Raw genomic sequence first — 15,512 nt, 5'->3', positions numbered from 1 at the left:
AGCTGTTTTATGCCTCTCACGCTGCTTTTCTCCTCCAGCATTTCTCACTTTGAACACAGAAGTCATTGTGTGTTTACTTCACTGGTGAATGGGAATAATCTACATCAAACACCAAGCTCTGGACTTGGCAGCGCGCGCGCGCACGCACGCACGCACGCACGCACGCACGCACGCACGCACGCACGCACGCACGCACACACACACAGTCTCTCTGTATAAAGCAGAAGAACTTGTGATAATGCTTTTTCTTCCTTTCATTCATTCGCTGCAACAACCCTTCAGTGTCTAAGCCGCCTTTGATCTCACTTTAACTACCTGACTTTGTGGGCTGCAGATGGAGTAAATATGGCCGCTGCTAACTCGCCATACGGCTTTAGACCTTAATTCCTGATTAGCTGAAAAGGGCAGCACTTGCTTTTGGGTCTTGGATATCAGACGACAGGGAGGGGGACAGAGCCAAGTGTTTTTGTGCTTCATTTTTGAAGCGAGGATGTCGGGGGGGGGGGGGGGGGGGGTTCTGTAATAGATACTTATCTTACTGCCCTCAAGCCCCTCAAACAAAGTCCCCCTCTGAAGAGATTATAACCCGGGGAGGGCACATTAACTCTAATCCGATGCTTTGAGGCCTCACACCCCCATACCACCCTCTGCCCCACTTATTTCAACCCTTCTGTTGTTGGGGGGCTACCTTGTATCTGGTGCATGTATGAGCAGAGCCTGTGGCTACACATGAAGGTTGTGTGTGTGTGTGTGTGTGTGTGTGTGTGTGTGTGTGCGTGCATGTAGGTGTGTGTTTGTGTGCGGTCAGGGGGGTGGAGTGACTGTTTCAATAGCACGCTGACTCTAATGAAAAGCATTGAGGGGTGCATACTGCTGTGTAACTGATTCCTCTCTCTGAAGAGATTAGGCGCTACATTGTTGGTTCAGTTGCTCATTTCCATGAGAGCACAGCCTCCCACCGGCGGCCGCTCGGCTTTGTTATTTTGAGTTGGAAAACACAGGGCCCAATGTCCCCGGCTTCCTTGTTACCATTGTTTCACAAATAGGCCAAAATGTAGATGTCACGTCACAGATGCCCAATAACCTCATTAGCTGCTCGCCGTGAGGCTAAAGGGAGAAAATGATGAACGCGTGAACTTCGGTTTGTTCGACTGTGCAGAGTTTCTGCGTAACGCTGTCCTGAGAAACAACCACGCTTACGAGGTAAAGTGTCTGAGAAGAAGAACAGATGCAGGGAGCTTTCATTTATCTGCTCCTCTTTGCCAGCGTTACACTCAGAAATAACAGCATGTTGGCAAAGAAAGATGGCATCTCTGCCTTTTTTATATGTGCAGCTGCGACTGTCTGCAGGGTGAGAAGGCAACAAACAACAGCACTCAAACATCCACTAAACTGTCTATGACACGCTGTAATGTAGCTCTTAGCGGATATAACAGCTCCCCATGAGTGGATCTAGTATAGCACAGTTTTAGTAGAATAAATCTTACAGCTACTTTACGCGTGTTATAAACCTTTCCTTAATTGTGTGCATGCTGCTGATGAACGTTAAATGGGGGATTTACAGTCGAGTGCTCCTGGTGAACTGGATTGGGAAGATGAATGCATGTAGCTGCAGCCCACATGGAAACACCCTGAGCCTCTTTCACGCTCTGCACATGTGCAGGGAAACTCGCAGCTGACGTTTGGAAAACGGCGCAGCGAGCTAACAAGCTGATCTGCAACAACGAGCACGCCGGGGAGGCCGGGCTCCGGCAAACTGGGCCAGGGCTCTCAAGCTGAGGGATCCTGGGGGTCCAGCACCCACCCACCGGGTCCCCGACACAGCGAGGCACCAGCAGCAGCAGCAGCAGCTGTCACACCGGCCATCACGGCCTGCCCAATGCCGCCTGTCACTCACCCAGCGGAGGGCCGTCAATCAGGCTGCACCCAGGAGGGAGCTGGGAGGCGGGCCACCGGCCGGCCCTCAACAAAGACATACTTACATTTGCAAGCGGTTTCAGCGCCACGACTATTTTGAAAGAATGATAGAGTGGGACTGATAAGAGCAATGACAAAGGACAAAGAGTGGAAGGGGGTCTGGGAAGAGGGGGTCAGATAGTAAAGAGGTGGGAGAGCTTGATAACATTCACGCTTTGCTTACATCTCTCCATTTGTGTTGATGCCTCAGGAAAATCTCATTAGGGAGGAAAAGTGCAGTTCTGGCTGGAGACCACTACGTGTTCGTTGTCAGTTGACTGAGTGTTTTACTATGTAAAGTCTTAAAATTTAGCTTTTCTTTGTCGGGGTTTTGATCTGCGGCTCCATTTAAATTCTCCGTCTAAACACATCACAGTTTTCATCTTTTCACTGAGCTCTTCTAACGTTTAAACTCACTCCAGATTTCACACAATGGCCTTAAAATAAATCTAATTCTTTGCCTCCTCTGGCTCCGTTTCAACTTTCTCCCCTTTTCTGGTGCAGGAAAAATAAACTAACAAGCAGTCGGTGTTGAAGGCTCTGTGGATTCTCTTTTGTTGTCTTGTTCACACCCACCTATGAGCTGCTCTAATTGCATGTTCAGTCCCTTTGTTAGCTCGCAGGTAGGGGATTGCCTGTAATTGAGGTCACACCTAAACCTTTTGTCCTGACCTGCTCATTAGCCCCTCGCACTGCATTTCTACCCCAAACCTGACTTAAATGAACTGTCTGTTTAGTCAGCCGCGATGTGGAATATACAGAGGGTTTGTAAATAAAGCAGATAGCCGGCACGCAGCACAGAGGAACGGCTCGGGTGTCATCGCAGATAAAGATAATTTCATCCTCTTTGCTATCTTGTGCCGAATCTCTTCGAGCCACTGAGGACAATCGTCTTCCATTTGGTCGCTTTTCTCTCCTGTAAACGACCGACATCCTAACGGCAAACAGCCCAAACTCGACCTGTCGGAGCAGGACCAACACCTGCATTGTGACGGAGCTGCCAGAAAAGGAAGAGAATGAAAAGAGGTCCTGCAGGAGGGACAAAGGCCGCTGCCCTGAGCTGTTTGTGCTGTGAGATGTAGACGACTGATGCCATAAGCCTCCTTCTCTTTGCACTCCGCTCGGCCCATTGTTGCTCCTGTTCAAATTTGCTTTAGGTTCTCTGGACCCCACCCAAATAAATTCCTTCTTTCCCTCCACCTCTGCCACGTTTTATCTGAGGCCACCCCCAGCATCTCTCTCTCTCTCTCTCTCTCTCTCTCTCTCTCTGCACATCTGGGCTCACGATCACGTTCAGATATACAACGTAATATCAGAAACACCTCTGAGGATGACAGAACACCTGGAGGGTAAAGTGGGAGAAACAAACCAGGAGAGGAAAACGGATTATTGACACCAATCTGCCGATTATTTGTTTAACTGGTCAACAAAATGTCAAACTGTGAGAGAATTCCCATCACAGCTTTGCCCAAATGACTTTTCCAATGAGCAAGAGTCTAAAACCTGAAGTTATTTAGTTTATTACTTTTTTTTTTACGACTTTTTTGAGATTATTGTCCTGTTGATCGACTAATCGATGGATCGATTCAGCTCTAATCAGCACTGGATGTCACTCTCTGAGGTTACATTTAAAATCCTTGACAGCACAGACAGAAAGTACTTCACACTCATTCAGCTCAAAGTGATCCAAAACACCTCAAAGAGATCAATTCCCCGATTGTGCTGGAAGAAGTATTCAGATCCTTTACTGCAGTCAAAGTATCAATACCACATAGTACTCCATTACAAGTGAAAGTCCTGCATTCATATCTGACCTGAGCATCAGCAGAAAAATATAATTAAAGTATGAAATTAAAAGTACTCATGCTGCTGCAGAGTGACTTCTGTCAGCGTTTCATTACTATGCTTTGCAGTAATGGAGTATCATCACTGATGCATGAGATGAGATATAACTTTATTGATCCCACGCCGGAGAAATCATGTCGTTACGGGCAGCAATAATATTTATCAGAGGCCATCAGTTTATATATGCATAAAACTGACAGCACAGCTGCCGTGAACGAGCCTGAATGAAGGTTTCTGACTGTTGTCAATGACATCATTTTAATGGTTTTACAGGTTAATTGACTGAAGGACACGTAATGACAGCAGTCATAAACATTCATTAAGATTCCTTCATGTTCATGAACCCCTTCAAATAAACTGCTGCTACATTTTACCTCCTTTGTAAACTTTAGAAATATTTTACACAATAAAGAGACTAAAATGAGGGGGATTAAAGTACAAGTCCAGCTCTTGAGTAAATGCACTTAATTGCGTTCCAGCATTGTGCGTTGATTGCTCATATTGGTGAAGGATGAACTGATGTTTACTTGTAGAAACTGCTGTAATCAGCGTAACTCGTTTGCGTGTAAACATCAAAGATAAGACTGAGGATGTCTCCACAGAGCAGATTCCTTTTTTCATTGAAGGAGACGATGCTCAGATCTCTCTGCATCTCCTTCACACACAGACCCATTCGAGCACATCTATGTGTCTTTTTGTTTCACACGATTCAACAGCACGAGCGACGACGGCCTTCAAAACAAACACTGAGCTCAATAAAAAGATCTTCAAAGCAGTTTCAACACAGGCTGAACACTGCAGCCTTCACGTCAGCCGAATTTACTGCAGTTACGTCGAATTTGCTCGCATTAGTTTCAGCTGGTTGCTCTGAATAAAATGACAACTTTGTGGAAAATCTGAAAAAGAAATCTGCTGCAACGAGGGAATCAATACGAGCATTGAACAGTTTTTCCTGCTGCAAGTTCAATTGTTTCTCAGCTGCTTCAAATAATTATGAAAAACTTTTACAAAATGACCACAGCTGAGCACACGCTCAGAGCCCGAATCACCTTTACAGAAGTCAGTGTTTGATTTGTGAATAAAACCTGCGTGTGCATGCGTAGAATAACGTGAGGCATAAACGTTACAGATGAACTGTGAGCTCATTAGACTCACTTGTACATGCAGGTCCATTCAAATGTCTTTAAATGAAGGAAACGGCTATGAGTTTTGAAGTTAAACGTGTCTTGTGTCACTGCGGCAACTTTAAAAATGTGTTTCATGAAAAGCAAATGAAGAAAAAATAACTACCTGAAACTGAGTCAGAGAGTAAATAAAAGCAGTTAAAATAGAGAGGTGTGGGGTCTACATGGAGCTCTGAGTGAAATGCAACCGAGGAAGGAAAAATAGAAACCGAAACATGAGTTGATTTCAGTTAAAACAAGAAGCTTTTAAATGGCACTGCTGATCATCCTGAAACATTTCCACTCTTCATCATCATTTAGTAACATTTTCACTGCTGTCACCACCAGCTCCAGACTTCTTCATACTGTTAATATAATAATCAAAACGATGCAAGATAAGCGAGGTGTGCTGCTCCTTTGAACCCGAACACCGAGCTCCACTGCGGCGCTTTTGAAGCGCATGAGGGGGGACAATAAGAAGTGTAATCTTCTCCTCTTATCTCTGACGACCCCCCCTGCACACACACACACATTAGCATCTGTTATCTCACAATTATCATATACATTAGTCAACACCTGTTTCACTTAACCTCGTTTAATTAGGGCCATTGAAACGCTGCGCTTCACCCAAAACAACACCATCCGACGTTTGAAAGGGGCAGTTTGTTATGGTTCAGTCAGTAAATTAACAAATAAAAAGGGTATGTGAGGCTGAATGACAAATGTGACAGGCTTTATTCATTTTTACTCCAAAAACTCTAACAAGTTTATTTCGGGGAATCTTTCTTAGCGACACTTTTACGCGTGCATAAAACACATTTGGTTTGTTTATTAGCGTAATTCAATGATGCTGAGATGGTTAACTCAATTCACAAATCTACAGATCTGTAGGTGATGAAGCGTCAGGAGCAGGAGCGGCGGCGGAGGCTGGCAGGACGCTATTAACTGAATCCAGGTCAGTTTTTAAGCTCTCCGACGACACGAGGTGTTAAATTGGTCATAACAATGACATCAAGCTGGTGTGAGCTTCCTTGTCGTGAAAACTAAATAAGAGGCAAACTAAATACATGATAAAAACGATTAAAACATTGAAAATTTTAAATTCTTCTCTTTGTGAGCTGTGCATGTAAAAAAAGTTAGTTTTGCGTTTTATTGGCGCAATGGCACAAACCTAAAGACTGAATTTTATGACGAAAATACAAAATGTTGCTGTTACGCGCAGCGGACGGTTAATTCAGAGTCTTTATGCACCTCTCCAAAGAAAAGGTTGCATCTGAATTGAAACTTCTCTCCAGAAATCACTGTGTTGCGGCAAGTAGCGCATATTTAGCCTCTCCACGAAAACGCTAAAAGGAACAGCGGAGGGCTTCTTTGATGGGATTTGTCGCCAGTGAAAGCTGTAGGTCTTTTGAACGTAGCTGTCAGTCAATACCAGAGGGACCTCCCCCACCCTCCCCCCGCACACACACGCTTGAAGCTGGGTGTGTATAAATAGATCCAGGAGCTCGGACTGCCACTCAAACCCGAAAAGCCGGGACGCAGGAAAGATGCCCGCATCGCAAACTGGATTTGGCAGCTTCTTCTTGGACAGGAACGTCGGCATGCCGGCTGGATATCAGATTCCGGTGCTGGGATGCCCACCGGGCGTGCAGCAGCAGCAGCAGCAGGCTCAGCATCTGGCAGCGATGGCAGCTGGAGTCCCCATAACATACTCAGGACTACAAGGATACAACTTTATCCCCTATCCACACCACAGGCACATCGCACACATGGTGAGTTGCATTTCAGTCATGGCACGGAAAGCTCCAATGCTTCATACTACAACGAAAATGTGTGTGAAATCTGATGTTGAGGATTTTAGAAGTTAGGTTCGCCTTCAAAGCCTAAAAAAAGCTGAAGTCAGGAAAATAAATTTAGGAGTGTTTCCACCCTCACTGCACTTCTGTCCACTTGTGCGCTCCTGGGGTCAAGGGTCGCCAGCTCCGTGCGTAATTGCTCGCTCTTACACGTTCCTTCTCTGTTTTCCCAGAATGGTTTCGACTTGAAGGCCGTCTCTCCCTACCATCACGCGCTCCTGGCTCGCGGGGGAGCTTTCTACCCGCCGTACCGTCCGGGAGCAGCCGAGGATCCCGGACGGGTCGCCAAGGTGGCCACCCGAGAGAGCACCGGGGCGCTGAAGGCCTGGCTGAACGAGCACCTGAAGAACCCGTATCCGACCAAGGGCGAGAAGATCATGCTCGCCATCATCACCAAAATGAGCCTCACGCAGGTCTCCACCTGGTTCGCCAACGCGAGGCGACGCCTGAAGAAGGAGAACAGGGTCAGCTGGGCGTCGAAGGGGAAGTCAGACGAGGAGGATGAGGAGCAGGAGGGAGAGAGTGACGACGACGACGGCTCCCTGCAGAAATGTCATTTGGACGAGCGGGACGAGGAAGAGCCACAAACGGAGCGCGCAGACACGGACGGGCAGGTCGAGAGCGCGTTGGGCGGCTCGGCACCTGTGGGTGAGCGGCTGGAGACGCAGCCAATCAGCGAGCGCGAAGACAGAGAGCTCGCACCTGTCAAGAAAGTTGAAAAGAGCGACTCCGACACGCCAGCTGCTTTGGAAAGTAAAGACAACATGTCCAGCCAGAAACCCAAAATCTGGTCTTTGGCAGAAACCGCCACCTCAGAGACAGTGAAGAAACCTGTGGAGCATATTTACCACCCGGCCGGAAAACTGTGGGCTGAGTGGGCCTCCAGAAACGGACTGTTTGTCCCGTCATGTTACACCACCCACGAGATTGTCTAAGCGGGTATTTAGACACAAATGAGAGACATTGCCCACACCTTTTGCACTTTAAACTCTCAAACCTCAGGGATTTGACTGTTAATTCCTGACGTTTGCAGTGAAATGGAAATGTTTTGAGACCAAAGACTAAACGTGTAAATAAATGTAGATGTATTTTTCCATCAGCAGCCTGTAAATTATGTGTCCTTTGTCTAATCATGAAGAAATATTTTTGCTTAAATAAAGTTGAGCTTGGAGCGAAATCCCAACGTGCTTTACTGCTCTGTATTTGACATATTTTATGCATTTATGGCACTTTTAATTTGTAGAAAATGGAAAATTAGCAAACCAGCTGGACGAGCACAAAGACAGCATTGGCTTTACTTTGCATATCAAACCCAAATGTAGTCTATGAAGCAGGTTTCTGGTCAGTTTGTTGCAGTAATCCCTGCCATTAAACTCTGAACAAGTTCAGACCTCAGACTCAGACAAATTCCTGTGTGTATGTAAGTCAGTGCTTCTTATTTTCCCCTCAGGTAAAAAGGTTTAAAATTCACTTCAGATTAGCAGCAGCAGCCCCAGAGGTCGTTTGAGGTGTTAGTGGAGTTTAGGGTAGGCTGAGGGATTCTTCACTATCTATCACCCAGGCTCCCATGTAAATTCAAAGGGCTGTACCTCCATTAATCCGGGGATAATGAGAAAGCCCCTGGGAGCGACCGGCCTGTCATGCAGCTGCCTGGTCTTCTGGCTCTCCATGCAAATCCCTGCAAACAGGAACACAGAGAGGGCAGATTAGCTCTTATCTGGCCCTTTTCTCACACACAGATAAACACAATAGAACACAATATCATGAAAAACGTTTATAAAGTTTGCCTCCTTATGAAATAGACTTTTGTAGAGCTAATTAATGACACTTCAAGAACATCATCCAGCTGTACTGTCGCTGTAGAGACACTATGTGGCAATCCACGACTCTCTGGCGCACCCGTGAGGATATTAAAGGTAACTACAGCACGATTTTGCCCCATCGGAGCAGAGTTTTCAAACTGCGAGCACACCACAGGTGAAAGCTACAGGTAGGTTAATTATTGTAGTTTAATCTAGTTATCAAAACACCTCCTGGACGCAATCAAGGACTTTTAAAACCCCCAGCGCCAAGTTTTGCAGTAATAATTCAGTCAAAGCAGAATAAACAGACATGATACACATATTTTCAACATTAGTGTGACTTACGCTTTCAGGGGACATCCTTTTCTCCGATGCACCGCGAATAAACGTCCTTAAATCCGCTGAGAAACCACAAACTGAACAGGTGAAAACTCCGAAACCCGCCTGGGAATCTTCACCTTTTTAAGTTTTCCACAGAATCAAAGTGATGCGGTGATAGCTGTCTGTACGTTCATGGGTACAATGCAGACAGGTACTGCTTGTAGCTAATTCGGCATACTTTAAATGCTGCCAATGTTCCAAAATATAGACAAATATTGGCTAAAATAAGAGGGCTGAAGTCGCATCCCACAGCATGGCTCACTGAGTCCACAGCAAAGGACGACTTCCTATTTATATCCCCCAAAGCATTTTGGGAACTGTCTCGATTTTGTCTGACTTAAAAAAGCAGCACAGCAGGAAAAGCAAACACTCCCATGATTTCAAATTCAAGTTGCACAAACTTTAATGCAAATTAAAAGCTTTTAAATTACATGCAAATCACATGCACAAGTATTGTTGTTCCTTTGTGGCTGGTGCAAATATGTGCAAAAGTATTTTGCAGAGGATTAACATAAACGTTGACGACTAAATCAAAACAAGTTATATACACACAGTGAAAAATGAGATTGCAATTTACAAAACGCTACCAGCTGTCAGGGTTATCATCCGCTAATATAGCTAATATATACAACTTTAAATTTATTGTTAATAATTAAGGCAACTACATAGATCTTTAGGGGGAGAATTATGTACAAGTGAAATGTGGCACAACAATACACAACAGGTTACATTCATAATTACACACTATCAACAAGTGACAGCCGTCTTTCAGTTTGTAAACGTCTGCGTTTGTGATTCCTGCCGGGAGAGGACTTCTGCTTTGCCGTTCTCCTGTGTCACAATTTTTCCATTTTCAGTTAAAAGTACGTCTGGTAGCATCTCCTGGCTCGGCTCATCCTCGTTTTCCTCCGGTGTCCTCGGAAAACCCTCGTCTTGTGAGGACTGCACCTCCGGCAGGGTGGACTCTTCATCGACGGGCTCCGTCGGGGTTGTTATGAGTCCCCTGGATTCCTTCAGAGGCTCATGTTGTTGTCCCAGACATGATTCAACGCAGCCCTGCACGAGGAAAATAGTGTTAAAATGTACATTTTGAAAGTAGAATAGTTCATTTTCAGCTGTGGCAATGCAAAAAAGTTGAGCAAATTTATTGGAATTCAAGGCAAATTTTTTTGTTTCTTTTGGTGTGTTTACATGAGATTAAGAGTAACCCTGTAAACACAGCGAGATCTATGATGGAAAACCTGCAGGCCCGACATTAAATGTCATTTAAAATAACAGTTTTAGCTTAGCATAATAGCTGTAAACAGGAAGTCTGGTAAAGCCAGGCTCGCTAGTTCCCCTTATTTCCAGTCTAAGCTGAACTGACCACCAACTGCAGCTCATATAAAAGTGGGATCGAGTTTCTCATCTCTCAGCCAGAAGGTAAATAAGCTTATGAAAATGGCAAACTGTCCCTGAAAGTGAGCACCATCAAACAGAATCATTCATAGTATACTGAGACAATGTGAACATTACAGGTTCAGCACATCTTTTTGCCAGTTTTCCTGAAAATCATCACTGAGACAAATCTGTTTTCTCCGGCACCTTCATGTCCTTCTAATGGCATTTACAAGAATCCGCCGAATCAAAACAACCAATCAGAGCCAGCTGACTGTTGAGACTAATTCCCAGGTCGTCATACACTGACGCTTTGGGTCCCAAAGAATCAGCACTGGACAAACTGGGAATGAATCTCAACAGTCATCTTTCTCCAGAATCACTTACTGCACCTCTAAGCGCAGTTACTGGCTTTACAGAGTATTCCTGCTTACTTCAATACAACCCTGATTCCAAAAAAGTTTGGAAATAAACACAATGAAATCATCTGCAAACAAAAGTTTTCCTTAACTCATGTATTAATCTCCTTAATACAATCATGTGTTCACAAAGTGGTGAACCTTGCTCCATCCTCACTCGAGAACCACTGAGCCTTTCCAGGATGCGCCTTTCACACCCAATCATGATCCTCTCACCTGTTACTGATCAACCTGTTTACCTGTGGAACGTTCCCCATCTTTCACAGTCTTTAGTAACTTCTGTCCCAACATGTTTGAAACGTGCTGCTGCATCAAATTCAGCAGATATTTACAAAAATCAATGAAGCTCATGAGCTCAAACCCTAAATATACTGTCTTTGTGCTGCTTTCAGATTTTTTTGGAATCAGGGTTTGTATAAGATGCATGAAAGAGACTGATGTCAGCAAAACAAGATAAAAATCACATTTATCTTTACCTCTGCTTTCGCATTGCCTCGTTTACCTAAAACAAAGTGAAGAAAAGACAGAACATAAGTGTTTTTAGTGGATTAGTGTTTCTTTGACTCCGTAAAGAGACAGTACTGACAGCACAGCTTACCTCTGCACAGGAAAATTATGAGGGCAGCTATAAGCATAGCCGCAATCACAACAACCACAGCCACAATCACAGCTACATGTGTCCGCGAGCTTTCCACTGCAAGACACGAAGAAGAGACAAAACTATTAACCACAACATCACAGCAACACACCCACGATCCATCATCTCCTGTACAGGAGAATTAGATCATCTGAGAGAAATACAGAACTCTCAATAAACGTCCTCCATGGCAGGAAGTGGGTTTGCAGCACCTGACTGAAAAAGGTAACTTTCACATCTACCACACATTTGCATTTCAGCAGAGGAAGCACAAATAAAAAGGTGTGGAGAAAAGACACTTTCATGGAGTCCATGTTTTACTTTTTAACTCCAATGAAAAGATTCTTGGGCTACAGAAGCACAGTGGAGTCTACACACAGATGTAAACAGTATGTAAGTAAAAGCTGTTCATCCCACGCTCAAAACCGCAAACCAACAGCTTTATAGATGTGCCGCCTCCTCGCCTGCAGTTTTGCTTTGAGTCAGACACCGCTAACCACACAGCTGCACATGCCAGTGATAAACCTTTACAATTCATCTGCCTACACAGCACTCACCGCAGATGCTGTCAGACACCTCTGTTCCGATTTGTTGAATTCGCTGTCCTTTCCCACACCTGCAAAGAAATTCAGAGTTGAAGCATAAGGCCTGGTTTCTTAATGAGATCGACAGGTTCAGGCGATTGTTTGTCCTGAAATGTCTAAAAAGAAGGCCGCCATTTGTTACAGTTACCGTCCAACAGAAGGCAGACAGGTTTTGGGCCACTACAAGCCTCCAGAACAGCTTCAAAGCACAGACTATCCAGGTCTTGAGACTACTGGAGGGATCAAACACCATTCATCCAAAACATGGTCCCTTATTTGGTGGTGTGACACTCCCAAAGACCATTTACTGACCCCTCTGATTCAATGATTGAGGTTTTTCACCTAATTTGTCAGCAGTTTTATTTCCAAGAAGGATTTGGCTCTTTGGGTGACCCAGCAAACACAGAGACATGGAACGACCTTTGACTATCGACGGCTACGTCACAACTTCCTGTCACTCCATCCGCTGATGGAGAGATTCAGTCCAGCTTCACACACTGATAATCCAGGTGTGCTGAGGTAAGACAGAAGGTGTGATATGATCTTTTCTCTGTCTCTTTTTTCATTTTCAACACAGCTACTTCGATCCCTTTCAGTGTGAACAATCAAGTGGAAGATCGTCTGGAAGTGTGCACAGTTATCCTCATTGATTACTGAGTCTCGCTCCTCCATGACGGGCAGCTTCTTGCTCCACTTGGAGCAAATTATTCAGGAATTATTCATGAGAACGTTTCGACATTTTAGAAAATGCGTGTTAGCTAAGGCCGATGTTTGTGTTTTTTGGGTGTTGGTATCTCAGTTCAAATGCAAACGTGTTGGAGTTTCCATACTTACTCTGTCCACTTCTTACAGACGCCGTCCAGCGACTTCCCATCAGAATATTTGCCTTCAGGGCATTTCTGACACACTGTGTCATGCGTGTGATTGCCTGAAAGACGAGCGTGACACTGCATGTTAACTGCAGCTCTCCCTCGATTAAAGGCTAATATAACCTAAGTGTGACAGCCGACAGATTCATCACATTGTGAAAACAAGGCTGATCTTTCTTTCTATTCGGTGTGAAAACAAGGTGAACGACGTGTCGCACCTTTGGACTGAACCCCGTGTCCTGGCTCACAGGTCGTGTGCGGCACACAGGTCAGACATTCTTTAGCGGAGCAGTGAAATCCCAGTTTGCAGGTGCAGGAGCTTCTTTTCTTGTTCTCGTGTTTGGGAATCTGAAAGTTTGTATCTGAAAGAAGAAGTCACAGGTTGTACTCTGTGCTACACCAAAGCGACGGCTTTCACTCTGAACAGGAACAGTTTGTCACGAGGTCTTACTCGGGTCACAGTATGGCTGAGGGTGACACCTTGACTCTTTTGTGTATTTGTCCTGATATTCGTTCTCCCCACATTCCTGGCACTGAGGTTCCAGACAATTGCCGAGGGATGACATGCTGGTCCCTGAAAACACAGCGTTACTTCATAAATGCAGTACAGAGCAGTATTTCAGTATTTGTCTCAAGTGTTTGTAGCACATGGGGACCTGTATTCACTTTCTTGCCAAGGGTTAGGTGACAAGATCGATGCCACTCTCATGGCTGACTGTTAAATACAAAGCCAGGACAGTTAGCTTAGCTTAGCATAAAGACTGGAAACAGGGGTAAACAGCTAGCCTGGCTCCGTCTGAAGGTAACACTGGCCACCAGCACCTCTCACCAAGCTTTCCTGTGCTGGACGATGTGCAGTGACTCAGCTGGTTATCGGGCTGCAACTAATTTCTTATTTTTTCCATTAGCAGTTCAGCTGATGAGATGCCGAAACATTGTGAAAAACTCTTCCCAGAGTCGAAGGAGGCATCTTAAAATGTCTCCACAAAAAGGACGAAACCCAAAGTTCACAGTCAGTCAGTTCACAGCGACGTAAAACAGCAAAAAGGAGCAAATCGTCTCATTTGAGGAGAGAATATTTGGGATGGTTTTCACTATTTTTGCTTGACAAACGACTGAATTGAGCTGCGTAAAACTTAAATCCCTGAGTGTCGCTGAGTCCATGTAGCAGGATTATCAAGGGATTATCAAGTTAACACATTCTGCCGTATTTCTGATTCACAAAGCATCTCATCTCTTTTGGAATCAGGTTGTAGTTGACGATCATATGCCTGATGACTGATCGTCTCAGCTCTTCACTGAGGTATCTCCACATCTAACAGACATGAGGGTGGGGTCGATGGTCTCCTGTAAGCCTTGGCAAGAAACCAAACAACGAAGGATTCCTTTTAAGGTAAAGAGGGGAGCTGAGTGAAAGCAAAAGCAAATTTAGCATCAGTGTCAGAGAAAGGCTCTTATATTCAAACATGGCGTCTTCTGCCACCTTTGTCTTCATGTTTATGCTTGTAATTGTCCATATTTTCTCAATTTTCCGTGGTCTGGGGTCCCATTCACAGCCCCTCAACAAAGAGTGACTACAATCCAACACCCCAGGGGCCGTGGTGGAAACAGCCCTGACAGTCTGAAACAGAGGGAGGAGGCGCGTCCACGTACCTGGCCCGCACATATTGCAGCACTCGTCATTCCTGGCGTACTGAGTAGCTGGATCACACCTGGGCTCAGCGGCGGCCATGGACTACAAAACACAAAGGTCCACATGAATGAACGATCTCAAAGCCATGGTCGTCTCTGGAGACGCTTTCTGTCGTGAGTCTCATGACTGTTGGCGCACTTCCTCAGCGTGAAGGGCGTGACGGAAAGTCCCAAACATTCAAAAAGCTGCCGGCTCTGAAACTCAGGCCGTGCAGGTGCATTCCGGTACTTCTTTTACATTTCTTTTGCTATTACTAACTTTAGTTTTCGCATCAGGATCCAGACAGGGTCGCGCGTTCTCACCACGACCCTCAGTCTGCTGGCAGGTGCGCGGAAAACGAAAGTGAAAGTAAAAAGATAATGGCGCAACATTGCGACAGTTTGTCCGCTTTAAAGCAGAATATCGCATTAAATTAAACTTGTGAGTGAAAGACGGATAAAATGATGTTTACATTAAAAGCTTACGACGACGCGACTAGATGGGAAAGCGCAACCTGAGCCAATCAGAATCGATCCTTTCTATAACAAGAAAACAGCGTAGTGTACTCACCGTAAAAGCCCACAACACCACCACCACCACCACCATCATCATCATCTTCCTCGGCTGCTGTGGGTGCATCTTAGTGAACAGCAGTGTTATTAGCTTATTAGCAGCAGCTTATCGTCGTCCTGCTCCTCACACTCGCAGCCTGGTCTCTCCTCTCCGGAGCTCTGCCTCCTCTTAACTGCGGGAGGAGCTTGCTCCGTCAGATGGAGCTGAGCGCCGGGTATTTCCCGTGTTTTTTTTTTTGTTCTTGACCATTTTCTGTAAACCTCTGACTGTGCAGTCGTACACAGGTTAGCCCCTAAACTGCCAGAAATAACATGACTGTGATCCTCAGGTGAGCGTTCAATGCCACAGCCTTCAATCTAAAAACCTGGAATATTTCCT

At 45.2% G+C, this 15,512-nt stretch overlaps 2 protein-coding genes across 2 annotated transcripts; one reads left to right on the top strand and one right to left on the bottom strand.

Moving 5' to 3' along the window:
* Positions 1-6,500: 6,500 nt before the first annotated feature.
* irx7 (iroquois homeobox 7) lies at positions 6,501-7,775 on the top strand. The gene is made up of 2 exons (XM_070969068.1): positions 6,501-6,736; positions 6,994-7,775. Exons 1-2 carry the CDS (start codon positions 6,512-6,514, stop codon positions 7,753-7,755), a joined length of 987 nt encoding a protein of 328 aa, XP_070825169.1. The 5' UTR covers positions 6,501-6,511; the 3' UTR covers positions 7,756-7,775.
* Positions 7,776-9,380: 1,605 nt separating this feature from the next.
* Positions 9,381-15,308, bottom strand: cd40 (CD40 molecule, TNF receptor superfamily member 5). Its single transcript, XM_070967507.1, has 9 exons — positions 15,132-15,308; positions 14,543-14,624; positions 13,341-13,463; positions 13,108-13,251; positions 12,855-12,948; positions 11,994-12,052; positions 11,398-11,493; positions 11,276-11,301; positions 9,381-10,059 (listed from the first exon to the last, which is right to left on the bottom strand). The coding sequence occupies exons 1-9, from the start codon at positions 15,198-15,200 to the stop codon at positions 9,772-9,774; spliced, it is 981 nt and encodes a 326-aa protein (XP_070823608.1). The 5' UTR covers positions 15,201-15,308; the 3' UTR covers positions 9,381-9,771.
* Positions 15,309-15,512: the final 204 nt, after the last annotated feature.

The sequence above is a fragment of the Chaetodon trifascialis genome, chromosome 8 (genome assembly GCF_039877785.1).
Source record: "Chaetodon trifascialis isolate fChaTrf1 chromosome 8, fChaTrf1.hap1, whole genome shotgun sequence".
In the NCBI taxonomy this organism is placed as follows: domain Eukaryota; kingdom Metazoa; phylum Chordata; class Actinopteri; order Chaetodontiformes; family Chaetodontidae; genus Chaetodon; species Chaetodon trifascialis.
This window is presented reverse-complemented; position numbering and strand designations above follow the sequence as displayed.

Excerpts from the sequence above, each read along its gene's own strand:
- irx7 (XM_070969068.1), top strand. The coding sequence starts at position 6,512 with ATGCCCGCATCGCAAACTGGATTTGGCAGCTTCTTCTTGGACAGGAAC. Across the intron at positions 6,737-6,993 it reads ACAGGCACATCGCACACATG|AATGGTTTCGACTTGAAGGC; the intron begins GTGAGTTGCATT and ends CTGTTTTCCCAG.
- cd40 (XM_070967507.1), bottom strand. The coding sequence starts at position 15,200 with ATGCACCCACAGCAGCCGAGGAAGATGATGATGATGGTGGTGGTGGTG. Across the intron at positions 13,252-13,340 it reads TCAGCCATACTGTGACCCGA|ATACAAACTTTCAGATTCCC; the intron begins GTAAGACCTCGT and ends TTCTTCTTTCAG. Across the intron at positions 11,302-11,397 it reads CATAATTTTCCTGTGCAGAG|GTAAACGAGGCAATGCGAAA; the intron begins GTAAGCTGTGCT and ends ACTTTGTTTTAG.